The 17,054-nt window shown below is 31.2% G+C and overlaps 1 protein-coding gene across 1 annotated transcript; it reads right to left on the bottom strand.

The window, feature by feature from the left end:
• Positions 1-272: 272 nt before the first annotated feature.
• On the bottom strand, positions 273-15,383 carry LOC123015123 (elongation of very long chain fatty acids protein AAEL008004). Its single transcript, XM_044414624.1, has 7 exons — positions 15,184-15,383; positions 11,590-11,653; positions 11,339-11,529; positions 10,973-11,053; positions 7,861-8,023; positions 1,312-1,448; positions 273-1,070 (listed from the first exon to the last, which is right to left on the bottom strand). Exons 1-7 carry the CDS (start codon positions 15,193-15,195, stop codon positions 897-899), a joined length of 822 nt encoding a protein of 273 aa, XP_044270559.1. The 5' UTR covers positions 15,196-15,383; the 3' UTR covers positions 273-896.
• Between the last annotated feature and the right edge of the window lie 1,671 nt (positions 15,384-17,054).

Genomic DNA, 17,054 nt, shown 5'->3' with positions numbered 1-17,054 from the left:
TCGAATCTGCACTCATATCCATTGAGAAAGTAATGGAATAGCAATTAAAATCTGATGTTTCGAATTGGAAGTGATCTCTTAATCTCTCAGTTAATCTATTATGAATAGATAATAAAAATTATTTAATAAAACATAATGTGTACAGTTACGTGTTGTGGTAATTAGTACTGTAATAAATAAATTAACTTTATTAAGAGAAAAGTAAGGCTGGGTTTCTAAAGATCTTTGTAATTTTCTCAGTTAGTTAAAACGTAGTAAAACTAGAAAATAAACACGTTTCACAAATTTATTTAAATTAAAAATATAAAACATTGAGCAAATACAAATTACGTAACATATTTGTAACAAATATTACACCAATAACTAATATAATAAAATTATTGAAAAATGTTGCTTAAGGTTATACGTCTTCTGTATTCACTGAATACATACATCTTTATTAGAAGCGTATAATTTTCCTAGCACACGCCACAGATGGACACAAAACGGCTGTTCCACCACACAAAACTTTTGATTGATTGAAAAACAAACATCTTTCTACCCAGTCGTATCGCTTCTCTTCCTGACGTGTTATTCGCCACCGGTTATGCTCACCCTAAGATTTCGATAAATACACGTCTGTTTTTAAAACAGATCTATCTATGACTAGGTTAAGAATATTTTACTGTCACTATGCTACGATAATATCATAAAATACGAATTGCACAGATGAGGTAAAAAGAAGATAGTAAGTACGAAAATACTTTTGTCTACATTATGACACTTGACCATTTTCATTTTAGTCCTACTCTAACTCGTCCATGACTCGTGACCAACTTAAAGTAAGTCTAATTGCAATTGGTCTACTACTATACAATACAATAAATACAATTTTTTACTAAACCTATACATCTTTACTATTCCGCTTTGACTGATTTGGGTTTCCGACTGTATGTCTGGTAGTAGAAGTGTGTGAACAGCGCGAAGAAGATTGCCGAATGGAGAAGAAGAAGAGCTCCGATGAACCTCGGATAGCCGCAGTCGGTGAAGAGCAATTGAGCAGAATGAATGAACACCAGCCCGAATTGCACCTAAAATTTATACATATTTGATATACAACAACATATACGAAAACAACTCGATGTTCTTGTCTGAAAAGATGTCATCAAGTAAAATTCGGTCAGAAAAGTGCCACTTTCACTACACTCGTACATAACAACGCCGTCTAGATGGCGCACCTCTATACCATTTAAACACTGACCTCTTTTTGTTTATTTAGATCTGAATGAGATGATTTATAAACGAAATTTTTTGATACTATGAAATACTTACCAGTTGAATGGTGGTGAGATGTTTCTTCCACCATAAATACTTTTGGTATTCAGGTCCCATCGCAGCTACCATGTAATAAAAGTACATGATAACATGGACCATATTGTTGATTAGGTTGGAAAACGTGCCATGTCCACCTGAAATAAAACGCTTCGAATTAATTTTATTTCGCCATTGCAGAACCAGTTATTAAACATAATGTAACACATTTTTGCATTGTATGTACGCCACTGTCTGTACCTAATTTACGCACTATTTGTGCTAGAATACAGTGCTGCAAGAGAGTGGTACGGCATCTCCCGGTGAAATCATTCAATTAAAATTATATAATATCGAAGCGATTCTGGACCTCTTCTTCGATTCTGGACCGTCGATATTTACGTTATTACTTACACTTTCTAACCAGTTTCCTATGCCGCTAACTTGAGTTTTTTAAGTGTAAATGGCAATGTGTTGGCCAATCGTTAGACAATATCTGGTGGGGCAATACGTTTGATACTCGTATTGTTGCAATTCTTGTAGAAATCTACCAGTTGATAGAGTTTTACATGATTTTGCGCAATTGACCACCAAAAAGGTCTTTGTGCACATGCACAAACATCCCGAACATCCGACCAATTTCGTACGGTTTAGAAGTGAAAGGTTGACAACACTGACGTCAGTTCCTCCACCCCGAAATTACCGCCGGCTCTATTACAAACTGATAAGTGTGTTACTGCTATATCGATAACATAATTTGATCACACAAACTATGTATCTTCAGCTAATGGAAAATGTTGCTCGGCCATGCCTCCAGATTTCAGATTTTTTATTATTTTTAGGGTTTTAATCATATTTACAAACAAACAGTACATATATACGTAAAACGGTGTATGTACCACCATTTCTAGTGAGATTATTTACGTGTTTTTTTCAGTTTTGTTTTATAAGTTATAAAACAAACAATGTCATAGTTGATATTTTTCCCTGTTTTAGTAAATTCTATAACTATTAAATTGTTGCTGATGGAGTTTGTGTGTTTGCAATTAACGAACGCTCCTTCACACAGCTGTTTTACATTTTACATTCAGTTATACGATTTACCTACTTCTTTTATTTTAATGGCAAATAACTACAAAAAGTTCTTAATGCAGTGTATTTTAACATCAAAATATCTTTATACCTATTAAGTGAACTTTAACGGTTGATATTTTAAAAATAAAATGAAAATGTAAATTTAAATCATTATTTTCTGGTACGTTTAGGATCAAATAGAATAATCAACATATAAAACATTTCATGTAAAATATAATATTTTGGGAAATAGTTCTTTAAATATTTCTTTTCTGAGAAAAAACAGAACTGACAATTTCCTATTATCAGCTCTTTAATTTTCGACGTTGTCGGATTTAATTTATTGTCAAATTTACTAGTTTTTTAGTGTTTTATACACCATAATACCATAAAAAAAATTTTCAACAGGTGGGTATGTAATTATCAGACACAGAACTAGGCCCTCATATTTGGGTGGGCCACAATAGTTTTTTTAAAGTGTGCTAAGTAAACCTATATGTTATGATAAAACCGGATAACACTAGGCACCATGTTTCAAAAACCAGCAAAAATGTCTTAAAAACCTTAATGTTAGTGAAAAGTGGTTCTGGAAATAATACTTATGTAAAAAAACTATGTTAAAGTTGTATAAACAGTAATAAATTTTTTTTTTTTGAAAATTTTATGTTTTTTGTTTTGAAGCAGGTGGGCCAAAGGGTGGGCAAACACAATTTTTGGTGGGCCATAGCCCATCCAGGCTCCCCTGTAGTTACGTGCCTGGTAATTGTTTAATGTTGCAAGATCTGCAGTCCAAACAGCAGAAAACTTAATAAACCAGAGATCTTACTTTTGAAGAGCCACATCACGTGAAAAAGACTCAAACATTTTTTTGTCATGGGAGCTTTTAACTCAATTGGATGTTCTTTATCACCATCCAAGAGATGGTCCGAGACTTTTGAATCACTCTGTATAGATTGTATAATTAAATATTTATGTTTCATTGCCATTATCCAAGAGATTATTTATGGGAAAGCAGAGGGCATAACTTGGCTGATCAACTGAAACCTTGTAAACACTAAAAAATAAATGATAAATCTCGTATGATGAATAAAATGAGGAAAATTTTAGAAAAAAATTTATTACAGATCGACTTTTCTCAACAATGAAGGAAGGCAACCTCCTTTTTTTAATTTTATACATACTATTTGTTGTCAAGTTACAAAACGCTTTTTAAAAAATATTTATAGAAATATTTTAGTTTCATATAAGTAATTATGAATTAAGTAGGTATTTAATACTACGTAGAGGTAGTTTAATTAGGTTTTACGTATATTTTTATCTTAAAATTACAAAAGATTTAATACACGTGTTTATTAGTTCGGTCAAATTAATTGTTACTAATTAAAAATAAAAACCACACATACAAGTTTAACAACTCGTTTTATTTCTTTCTTTTTTATCAGAATTTTTATTTTTTTTAATACATTAAACTCCCATTATTTAGTTCTAGAATTTAATGATGGTATGTATCGTATAATAATAATTAAAGCAGTTCAAAGACATTTTTTTAGTAATTAAGGCTGATATATATTTCTTATTAAATAACTTGCGTCAGTCATTAAAACTCGGAATCTTAGAAGTGCAATTTTGATATTTCCAATGTAGTTGTTCTCACCTAAGGTCATGGATGTGTCTCCTTCACTCCTTGATTTTTAATAGTTTACAATGTTAATTGGAAGCAATTTATTTAAAGTGTAATAATAACGAAGACGGTCATAACTTCTGCCAAATATTGATTTTCACTACTGCAAATACGCTGCCGTGTTTAATGGTGATGTTTTTGTGTAATTTTCCAAATAAAAAAGTTTTTATGGAACTGTGAAGATAAAACAATTTTTTTGCTCACGTCAGTAAACAGTTCTTTCTTCTTTCGGATTTCTTTCAAGCTGCCAATCATTCATACTCCAAGCTATAAAATTGCATTACTTAATTATTACAACAAGCAGTTCAACAATGACTTCCACGACAACCTGCTTGACAACGTACAGCATTTATCAATCTGAAGTCAAACGGAAGTGGTTATTACAGCGTCTTGTTTAATTTGTTGAGAATTAAATTTTAAATTTTAAATTATAGTATTTTAACAAGTGCTGATTATGTAAACCAATGTTGTTTAAATTTAACTTTTTAATAAAAAAGCTACTAAATATAATTATGGCAATATGCAAAAGCAAAACTAATTAAAATGCAGTTAAAATTTATTTTTTTTGTTTGATATTTACAGTAAACATACTCATAGTTTCTAACTTTTTCAGTTTGTCGTTAATAAATATACGTATTTCAAAAGTTTTAATTATATCTAGCGTTGATTTTATAGTTTATTTATTTTCTTTTTTCAGATATACGTTTGAAGAAAAAATTGAAAAGGCAAATTAGAGAAATAAATTATATAGCTTGTGATCAATATTAAGGAATGTAAGTTGGCAAAAAAGAATAATTTATACAGTTCATCGACCAACACCCGACCTTAAATAAGAAAATTGAACTTGGAAACTGCTCAAGGTTGTAGCTAAAACATTGCTAGCTGTTAGAAATAAGTTTTATTGATAAAAGAACCGAGAACTTTGGCTGAAACATTTTGATAGTTTAAAGATAATTATTATATCCTAACATAATTTCGGTTATCTTTTTTCATGAAAGTTTATATCAAACCGGCGTATTATAAGCATAACAAATAATAATGATTGAAAAAGTTTAAGGTTACAAAATAGTGCTTTTTGTTGTTTGACTACTAATGCAGGACATTGAGGCTACAATACTCAAAACTAATCAGCTTTTAATTTTATTAATTATAGAATTTATTTTTTTATGATATTGGCAAATTTGATAATTTCACAACTTTCAAAAACTAGCTTAAAATTGTTTAAATTAAGTGTTAGTACAATACAAGGTGATTTAAAAGTGTCGGATCATTTCTTGGGTGGTGATAAAGGACATCCAACTGAGTTAAAAATTCCCCAGACAAAAAATTGTTTGTGCTTTTTTTACGAGATTAGGTTGTGAACCGTTCAGATCATATATATTTTTGAAATTAGTGAGCGGAAACGATAGATATTGCAGCATTGATCAACTACCTGTTGAAAAAAATCACCGATTTGTGTTTTATGGTGTATAAAACATTTAACAAACTAGCAAATTCAACAATAAATTAAATACGACAACATTGGAAACAAAAGATGTAAGATGCCCACACTGACGGACACGGAATTTTGGACATCAAATTTATGTCAAAAAATGTCAATGTAATCCACGCTTTATTGTCATTATGATTGACGTTTGAAACTAAAATTTGAAAGTATTAGTTGAAATTTATTTTTTGCGTCGATGTTCCGAAATAATAATGCCAGCAATACGTGTTTTTACAAACTTAAATTATTTTGATTTGGTGTAATCTTTTCTCTGGTAGACAAAAATTACAAAAACCGAAAGTGGGGTTAGTTGCCTAAGGCCCGTTTTACATTTTTATGTCAGTCGAATGACAAATCGTCCAAAATCCAGTGTCCGCCAGTGTAATATAGAAATTGACAGTTCTGTATGTTCTCAAAAAATGCTTGAAAAAAATCTGAATTCATTTTCATGCTTAGTTGTAAGTCACCATTTGAGAGTTGAATCACCCTGTATATCGAACGATCAAATTATTAATATTGTGTAATCGAATCATTCATGGATTTAAATTTGTGTGTCGTTACTTGAACTACACGCTTAAACACAGGTGACACGGGTTATGTCTTGACAGTTGACATTTCATGTTTCATGTAAAATTTCAACGATTGTTGAAATTACAACAAATTGAAATGTATAGAGCTTATTCCATATCTGGTGGCGAACTGACAGTGACAGAAAAGACACTTGGAGTGCGCCCACTTGGTTAAGATAAAAAATACATGGGCGTACTTTTTCTCTTTAAAAATTTTGAAGACAAGGATTGTTATAAATATCATTTTTGAAAATTCTTTTCATGCGTTAACAATTTAATAATTTGTTCATCATTCTTCATCTTATGTCCGAGTCCTTATTATAATTTTTTAAGTGGTTTTGAAATATTATTTCATACGACGCTTATGAACAATTTTTTTTTTAAAGTAAACATATGTTTAGTGTCAAAATTCAGTCATTTTTGACAACGTCAGTTCGCCACCAGATTTGGAACAAGCTATATCCAGAATTAAAATCTGAGACTAAATTGAAATTAACAACAGAATTAGAATTGGAAACTACAGCTTTTTCGGATATGTTAAAAAATTACATTAAAAAATTTTTTAAAACCAAAAAAAATTGATTTTTTTAACCTGACGTAGCTTTAGAACAAACCCTAGGATATGACTCAATAACAAATTAATTTCATCGGTCGATACAAATTAATTCTATAATACGAAATTAATTCTATAATAGAGATAATGAGATACTCCGTAAGAAAAACTTGAAATTGTTGAAAATATTTCTTTCTTTCTTTCTTCTTTCTTTAAAATTGGGGTGATTTTTTTACTGTGAATTTCTGTCAAATATTAAAAATAATCCATTTGTTTTTCAAATTATTTTTTTTATTTATTTTGCTAATAAATCATTTTCTAAATAACTTTGCCACTATTAATTGGGTCGCTCGCTCGTGTACTTAATTTAAAAGAATTTAAAGGTTACTATAATAATTTTAATTTGCTATTCAGTAAACTACAAATTAAAGAGCAGTTGTGTCACAGTATTTTAAAATATCTAAAATTTTTCATAACATCATGAAAATAGATATAGTGCGACTTGGAAAAGTCATGGAGTATCGGATTATTTCATCACAGCATTATTTTTATTTAGAAAACAATGTTTACGGTTTGTGAATGATAAATGATAATAAAATATAATTGGGTGCAATTAATAACGCTAACAAAACTTTGCCACAAACTTGAACTGTTTCAAGGTGTTCAATGTGAAATAAATGCATTTCAGTGGGTGAAGTCGTTAGACTAAAAAGCAGGAAAAGATTTGACACCTGGTCCCCGGAAAATCCTTCACTATTGGCACATTCCGCATTCTAACATGTTTCCTTCTCAGAATTTGCAGTTTTATATGGTTTTGATGTGTACCACGCGTGCCTGATTTAACATGTCCTAGCAGTACGGCCACCTTGATAGCCTCCTGTTAAAGAGCAAGGTTGTCAAATAATTAAAAAAAAATCACTTAAAACCCGTGTTCTCTCTATCGAAATTGTGTCAATGGCAGAATTAAGCAATGCCGAGGTAAAAAAATAATTAAATTGCCTAATTATAAGTAAAAATCAAGACCGAAATATGAGGTCGTGCTCCCGTCCAGCTTTGAACTTGAGAAAATCCGCTCTGCCTTGATTAAAAATGGTTCGTCGCGTCATTAACACGTTTCCTCTTCTTACACGATAATTGTTTATCAGCCTTGACACGGATGTTTTTGATCGAAACGTTCGTAAGTTATCGTTGAAGTCTCCGTTTATACCTGCAAGGAATTTCACAAGAATCCACGTTTCCAAGGGCGTGAGGCTGTGATGATACAGGTGCAGGAGAGTAACTTGACTGTCTTTTTTGCGCAACACGAAGAAGACTGTATCAGCGAATTCTGTTAGCTTCGAGATGTAGTACCACCAGCACAAGTTTGCCATCTAGAAAAGAGAACGAGATTAAAGCTTTATTTGCAAAAAAACTCCTGTCTTATTGGTGTTGCGCATCTTCAAGGTTTGGTCAAAGAAGCAAGAAAAAAGATTATATTTAACACGAAATGACCTGTCGCAAGAAGGACTTTTGTGGAGGCTATGTAATTATAAAGGTGAGCCACCTATGACGGGCGGTTTCCCGTCCGAAGGAAAACTTTCTACACAAATAATAAGACAACAACTGGTCAATGTTAAATGACTTTGGGTAAATAATCATGTTAGGCAATCATTAGACACAAATAGAAGTGTTTGCATTTTTGTGCTCTTTTATTTTTATGGAAAAACCACGTTTCAAGTTATGAAGTAGTTAGTTTTTGTACTTTTGAATATTCTGGATCTATCTATAACAAAAATATACTAAATTAAACCACATTTAAAGTTTTTGTTTTATTTTCTGCAATACTGATAAAAAATATGCTACAATTAGCTCAATTTCTAAGAGATATCACCTTGTGCCGATTTTGCTTCTAAAGTTAATGGCAACATTCACCATTGAATGGGAATTCGGTTCCTTACGTGTAGTTTTTGTTTACATGATAAACATTTGGTAGATAAATGAAGTAGTGCAACTTTTAAATTCTCTTTTTTTATAGGAGAATTTGGTTGACTGAACTAAAATGTTGTTTCTCTGCAAAAAATTGCTGTCGTTTTAATTTTTTTTAGACGAAAATCTGAAATCTTTTGGCTTTCTGTATAAAACTAAAATATGTGAATCTTACCGACAAAAAAAAACAAAAAATTATAGGTATACCTACTTTGGAAAAAAATACAAAAAGCAACTGAATTATTATATAAAAGTCATAAGTAAACTGTTATTTACATTATACGTGCGGTAGGTATAATTCTACAGCGTGATAATATTGAACACGAAACAGCAAAGCTGAGTGCTTTAAAAAAAACTGTACGCTGTAAAAGAACTAATGCACAAATAATATACAAAATTCTTCGGTAGAAGATATGACGGTGTATGCATTTGAATTTATTTAGAATAAAAATATGGGTTTATTTTTGAACAATGAATAGATAAATAAGTGCGTTCTCTCGGCATTAATTTACCATTAAAAATCCTTCTTTTTTGGGTCTCTGAAAGCCTAATTTTTATATTACCATGTAAAAATGAGATACCGTAGCTGTCAAAAATATGTCAGTTATAGTTGTCGAGGCCAAAATCGCAATAACGAGTTTGTTTTTTATATACAGGGTGCGCCAGAACTCGCGCCCCAGAGAAAAAATAAGGTAAGATACCAGGAACATGGAAAAAATGTTAAAAAAATTTTATCTATAAAAATTTCGAAGTTATGAGGGTTTAAAATTTGCACTTTGACTCTATTTATTTCTGTTGGAATGATTTTCTAAGTTTTTTTACTATAGGCTATTAAAAGAGGAAACAAGGAAGCAGTATCCTAAATTAGCTCTGTTCAATGTTATTTGTGGCTTTTATTGACAAAATTTTTGTTCCTTTACTAAATAATTGTAAAAAAACAAGATCATCAGTATCATTAAATAGATATAAAAAAAGTCAAATGTCAAAAAATAAATGTCAAAATTTTTTGACATATAGAATTTTTTAAACATTTTTTTCATGTTCCTGGTATCTTACCTTACTTGAAAATTTTCTCTGGGGCGCGAGTTCTGGCGCCCCCTGTATTTTTCACCATTGGTTTAGAATTGAAATTGATATTTACATTGTTTACCAATCCTGCAAACTAAATACCCAAGCTGATATTTTAATTGCAATACAATACTTATTATGTTTAAAAAAACAATAGGGTTACAAAATGCAACTTTAAAAGTTGTCTTAAATAAAAAAAAAAATACGAAACTTGAAGATCGAGTGTTTAAATTTATAGGAACAAAACTTATGTGATTCCTACTTATGTGTATAAGATTATAAGCATTTTTTGTTATTTCTCTGATAAGAATTGTAATACTCGTAGAGTCCTATTACTCTATTAACTTTGCAGTTTTATTTTACTCAAATCTACAAAAAAATGTTAAATGTAAAGTTACAAAAATTTGCATCAAGAAAGTACATTTGTACCATGGAAAAAACTGTTTAACACAAACCAAATATTACATTAATTTTTAAAACTACATATTTAAGAATATACATTTTAATTATGTAATTCTAAATATTTTAATAATGAGTCACTATTTCAGAATACACATCAATGAATTAAGAATTTGATGTTGAACAAATTACAGCAGAATAGAAAATATGAAATAGTGATAAACAAACATCAAAGATTTTAATTAGTTTTCAAATATTTAACTTTATTTTTAAATCTATACCCACTTGTATTATGTAAGCTATATGTTTTACGTTTATTGCTATAAATAAATTGACATTTACTGATTATTTTTACCTACCATTTCGTTACAAAATAAAAAATACGTCGCCACAATAACAAATTATGATGATATATTTATTACTGATTATCCTTGATCTGTGTTCGCTGTTTAGTTTTATTTTCTGAAATTTAAGAAAAAGAAAAAAATGTAATTTTGCAATTTTAGCGCACTAATTTGAATTTTATTTATTGCAAATCAGGAATGTTTCTATCTCTTAATACTTATTGAGTTTTAGAATTTCCTTTAATTAAACACTATTTTGGAATTTCCTGAAGCTTGAAAATATGTTTACACCGAAGACCCACATACTACCGACAAAAAACTAAATTTGTAGTTTTTTTTTTATGTAAATAATTCATTTCATTTAAACTACACGTGATTTCGAGTTCGCCGCTAATCTAAAACAAGGAATGTTCTGGAAATTGTTGTCTATTACAAACATAATTATATAGGTAATTGGAAACGGTACCTGAAAACTAGATTTGCGAATTCCAGTTTACAGTTGCCTCCGACTAGTCTAGGAAAAATTTAAATCACTGAACTTACCCTTAAGGCTTTTTTGTTGTTGGAATAGTCGACAGGTTGACATTTGAAGCTGTAATCCCAGAACCACCCGCTCATTAAATGCTGAAAAAAAACAATAATCACGTAACTTTTGTCGCTTTCAAGACCATCCGACTTTCTCCATTCACGTCCTTCAAAACACTATTAACCTTGTTATGGCAACGAACGTCCTTGGGGAGAAAGTTAGCGGAAGAAAATAGCACTTGTTAACGGTACTTGTTACATGACCTCAAAGCTCCAAGGTTATACAACGGCTAAGTACTGAGAGCATGAGTTCAAGGCGAAGTTTGTTGATAGTTAATCGAAAAGTAATAACGAATTCAGAGAACGCATTAAAACCCAATTTACCTCGTATAACATGAAAAGGCTGTAAAGGACTTGCGCTCCATTGTAGGCTATGAGTACCTCGCGGAATTTAAAGGGTTTCCTATTCGCCATAAAACGGGGGCCTAGGATCAGGATCACGTACAAATATGTTACCACCATCATTATAGTGGGAACCGGACTCTGCATTAGCGGCCAGTCTGACGTTCGAGGATCTGCAAGGACACGAGGTCAACATGTGTGCAAAGTGGGATTTCCCAAAATCTTATACTCACCACTTATCCTGTCTAAGATGGTATGGTATCTATCGAAGGCCATTCGCACTAATCCTACCATTTCCTGAAACGTAAAAAGCTGTCATAGAATACAACAATTTTTAAAATAAGATTTAGAAATTTTCAGTCATTTGAATAGTAATTTTATTGTTAACGTCTAAGCAGACCGAAAAATTACTACCAAAATTGTTCATCTTCTCATCACAGAAATTACGTAAGAGCGTGCCAAAAGCGGCCTCATCTTTATTTAAAGACTAGAAACCACTCTGGTTAATTACAATATGCACGTGTGATCTTGCTGACTAACAAAAAACGGAAGTCGTTGACTAAAATTTGAATTTAAATGTAAAAAAGCAAGGTTGGTTTTAGACGAGGTTGTAAAGGATGTTTGCGTGGAACAAATGTACGCCTCTGATCAGGTGGAATTTAAAAGTAGCGCACTTTAATATATTACTATGAAACCACATTGTGCAAGAAAGAAATTATATAAAACCAGAGTTGCCAAACAAGTCCTTAGGGAAATATTTTCGTGCTTGGCAAGGCCGCCAATTTCTCTTTTTAGAATTCAAATTTTCGGACAGCCTTGTCAAAAATCAAACGCACAAAAAATGTCAATAAGGAAAGCCTCGAATTAATTGATGTTGAAATATATGAATGGAGTCAGTGACACTATTAATATTTAAGAAAAGTTAGAACGAGGTCATATTGTCAGGAAGCATGATTTTTATTAATTCTATTAAAACATGACATAATTTTTAATTTTATCTCTTACATTGTTATTATACGTAAAAAATACTTTAATATAAATAACAGACGTGCCAAACATACTTATTTGGACTAAGGTGCTACTTTTAATGTTTTTAAGATTATATTTCTGCAAATCATTGGGCAAAGTACCCGGAGAGCTGACTCATTACGTTTAATACAGACCAATTTAAAAAAATTGGGAAAACTTAAAATAACCCAATTAAAGACCTTCAAGCAAAAATTTTAATAACATACATCTGAAATTTGCAGAAAACGAAACTTGTCATTTGCTGATATTATTAGAAATAATTGGACATTTTGGTAAGTCTACCTTAAAAAATTGCAATATTATAAGATAATTATCGGGGTAATGTCTGCTATTGACGTCACAGCTAAATTTTTGGAAAAAAACCCAAAATTTCGTTGAATCGTAGTTTCCATTGCTAATAAATATTTGGAAGATTTATTAGTGTTTTTATACAAATAAGTTAAGGACAATAACGAATTAACTATTTTATTGAAACGTTAAACATAGAGGAGTTTGAATAATAATTACTTTTTTACGTTAATTTCGTTGCACGTGTAACATATTCTCGAATTAGTAATGCTTGTCTAAGAGTAACTAATCATAAATAAAAACTGTAGTTACGAGAAATTTACATCGTACTATTTTTTTTTTTGGAAATCATTAACATAAATAATGCCACTTTGATATAAATATGATAACTACTCAAAAAAACTTAGATCATTTTTTCTTGAGTTGACTGAAAATGTGAACCGTTTCTTGCCCTAGCATTGAACTCTCTTCGACCGAACATAAAAATGAACTGCGGAAACTACACATGCTGGAAATTCCTAGATTAGCGTTACATGCAACTATTCGGATCAGACTGACGTCAGAGAATAAAAATCATCAGAACTCAAAGTTAGATTTTGTACTTGGTGAAGGCTGTAAGCTTTGGAAACTGTAAATTCACATCATGAAATTTGTGTTACATGATTGTTATTTTATGTCTTGTTTTTAACATTTTACAAGATTGTATCTCCTATGTTAACTATTTCAAACAATTAAGTAAAGACGCATTTCAGTGTCTAAACATCACAAGTTTTTTTATGGCAAGAGTTGATTTATGAATAATAATAGTTCACAGACATTTTAACTTGCTTCTGTTGAATTTCCTCTAAGTTATGAGGTTCCGCTTGTGCAGGCAAGTTATTAAACTTTCAAAGGTTACAGTTTCATACTACATACCTATGCATGTATGTACACGATTGTTGTCAAACATTGATTTGTGGTTTGGTCAAATTCGGGAAAAATTATAATTACTTAATTCTTGGTAATTAAAAAAAAATACTATATACTTTATAAATTCTGTGTATTACTGGAATTTGAGATTAGCATTTACGTCACTCACCAGTCATTAACAAAAGATTAAGAACTAATCAATTAAAAGAAAAAAAATTGTCAACCGAACTAATAATATTTAGTACTTTAATGTACTGAATAATGAATTTCAATTTTTATAGCTCCTAATTTCTATTGCATGTTACTTGAAAAATTTTTAAACATTGGACTTTTTATGAAAAAACGAGTTTTACACTATTACACATTAATAGTGATACTAACGGTTTAATTAAATACTACATATACTACTATGCTTTGCATAACAAGAAACTTGTTAATGTTGTTAAAAGAGCGCATTGGGAAATAACTTTGAATGAATTATTTTTTACGTTACTTTATTGTAATTTGCTAGTGGATACTAATTATCAAAATTCTTTCTTATTGTTTAAATTTTCGAAATCAACTTCTGTAATCAAGTTACAAATTACCTCTAATATGTTATAATGGTTAAAAATAACAAGTGTAACATTTGCAGAATATTTGGTGAGAAGTGTTGAAAAAATGTGTTTTAAATCACATAGGCACTTCACTAATTATTGTAATAAATCTAATTGTAGGCGTACTGAAAACATGCATACATTTAGGATAATGAATGTCATAATGTAGTAATGATGGTAGAATAATAACAATGAAATACGTAACAAATTAACTTAAATTCTTTGCAAGACAATAGACGTGATTTTTAAATATAAGTTACACTTCGTTTCAGTCTAATAAATTTTAATTTATTTCACAGTTTCATTTATGCTAAACATTTTGGTCTGCTTTAATCAGTTTAGATATTTATGTAACTTGTCAAATTGTAAAGTAATTGGAAAGTCTCAATTTGTAAATGCTCCAAAGGTCTAGTCCGAGGCTGATTCTAGTTCAGGGTGCTCATTGCTCATGAAGATAAGAATTTTGTCATTTTTCCGAGGTCAGCGCCTAATTGGTCGTTAGAATCGTCCAATAGATGCGAGTTTTCCCCGTCATTGGTAGAGCTAAAGAATCTGTTTTGAATACAAAACAAAGCCGTGCCTACACGATTGGTGACCTGAGATATTGAGAGTTGAAAAATGTGCAACAGACTCGGGTCACCTGCCCGACTTTAATGTAGGTCACTTATATAACAAAGCAACACTTTCAATATTGCCTTACTTTTGTAATTCTTCAATTGGATTAATCCGGCTTTAGACGGAGGATGCTCGCCGCAGGTGCCCGCTCGGAGCCCTATTCTTGTCGCGAGTTATGTAAACTGGGTGTAATCATCCGAAATTTGTAGGCTGTGGTTTGGTTTTAGGTCTCGAGAAATAACTCGAGTAAAATGAGATAGATCAGTGAAACACTTTCACTTTCGTCTTATTACAGCTTGGCTGAAATGCCACTCATTTCGAAGTTATTTTGTTTACGATAGGTTACCAATCGACCGACTTTATGTAATACAGGCCAAATTTTTTACTTACTGTGTTGTTCATTTTGAATCGATTTTTGGTTTTAAAGTGGGCTCCTATTGATAACAGTTCGGACGAAATTCCGTGTGTTTGGCACCTGTCACCTGAAGCACTGATCTTCACCGAACATTTATCGCACTGAGTCTCACTTAAAATCGTAAAGTTGTTTCGACGAAGTATCCACAACAAACTACGAGCGCCATATACCAACCTTTTGCAAATTGCTTAAAAGTAAATAAAATAGGAAAGGTTCCCCCACCTAAAACCCCAAAGCCAAGAAAAAAATTCATTCTTGTCGAACGGACTTTGAAACGAATGGACCGGGTGGGGATATGATGGGCAAAAATTTAAAATTTTTTTGTCGGTTAGGGTGGGGGACGTATTGGGAAACTCTATGGGCAATGTTTACCCATGCTGGTCGCCTAATTGCGCCAAAATCTTAATTAAAAGCGCAATTTTTTCCATTACGCTGTCGCGGCGTAATCGCTCTAATTTATCATTTGCATATTGATGTAATTGTAATAATAGGAAGTGCGTTTAATAACTTTATAACGACTTGACAATATTAATTATCGTCTGTTCTGCTTGACGCAAACATTTTTTTCTCAGACCACTCTTCACCCTTGATTTTTTGCAACAATTAATATTTAAAGCAAAAACAACTGACGACGACAACATTGAACTCTACTCGATATTTCCTCAATGTAAATGCCTTCACATCAACAAAATTTGCACCTTGATATTTTTTAAATTATTCAAAAAGGATAACACACAGCTTAGAAAAATAACATAAAATTTACATTTTGGGGAATTACAAACCACATTTTTAAACAACGATTTCAAGAAGTGCTAATTTATTGAATAGAACTATACAGGTTGCGCCAGAACTCGCGCCCCAAAGAAAATTTTCAAGTAAGGTAAGATACCAAGAATATGAAAAAAATGTTTAAAAAATTCTATTTGACAAAAAACTTTGACATATATTTTTTGACATTTGACATTTTTTTATATCTATTTAATGATACTGATGATCTTGTATATGTTTTTTTACAATTATCTAGTAAAGGGACAAAAATTTTGCCAATAAAAGCCACAAATAACATTGAACAGAGTTACAATTTAGGATACAGCTTCCTTGTTTCCTCTAGCGTATAGCAAAAAAACTTGAAAAATTATTTTTCCAACTGAAATAAATAGAGTCAAAGTGCAAACTTTAAACCCTCATAACTTCGAAATTTTTATAGATAAGATTTTTTTAACATTTTTTCCATGTTCCTGGTATCTTACCTTATATGGCATTTTTCTCTGGGGTGCGAGTTCTGGCGCACCCTGTATACAGGGTCAGTCACAGGAAAGTTACTTTGAAAATTAATTAGTTTGCAACCAAAAATACCTTTAACGTATGTAACTGGATATCATATTTTATTTAAATTCATTCGGTAATCAATGTGAGCTGGATGAAAATGAGTGAGGTCGTCAAAATGACAAGTAATTGTCTACTACTTCAAGGACTATAATTTCATTTTCTGGGCCAGTAGCAGTCCTCTGACGGGGTCTTTCATTGGGGATCAATCTTGTCGTAACTTAGCTTCCAGTTTTCTAAATATTTCACAAACCGGATGCATTCAATTTGGATACCTCTCCAAGTACAGAGCTGCTGCCGCAGGAGCATTTTTCTTGCATTCTCTATGGATTAAGAGCATGCCCCCTTTTTCGTTATTTGTGTAATAATAGGTACATTGTATTAACGAAAATTGACTGTTACTTTTTAAATGTCAAATTGAAAAGATATGCAAAGTACTCTTGGATTCAAATTTATAATTTACAGAAATGAAGAAGCTAGACGCCTATGTGAATTGTATAATGGGTTGCTGTCATGGCCC

This window comes from Tribolium madens, unplaced genomic scaffold (assembly GCF_015345945.1).
Source record: "Tribolium madens isolate multiple individuals breed KSU strain unplaced genomic scaffold, Tmad_KSU_1.1 Scaffold_19;HRSCAF=116;Tcas5.2_LG9, whole genome shotgun sequence".
NCBI lineage: Eukaryota > Metazoa > Arthropoda > Insecta > Coleoptera > Tenebrionidae > Tribolium > Tribolium madens.
The sequence above is the reverse complement of the archived record's forward strand: the minus strand, read 5'-3'. Positions and strand labels throughout refer to the sequence as shown.

Excerpts from the sequence above, each read along its gene's own strand:
- LOC123015123 (XM_044414624.1), bottom strand. Across the intron at positions 1,449-7,860 it reads TCTTGTGAAATTCCTTGCAG|GTGGACATGGCACGTTTTCC; the intron begins GTATAAACGGAG and ends GTTTTATTTCAG. Across the intron at positions 1,071-1,311 it reads ATCTCACCACCATTCAACTG|GTGCAATTCGGGCTGGTGTT; the intron begins GTAAGTATTTCA and ends TATAAATTTTAG.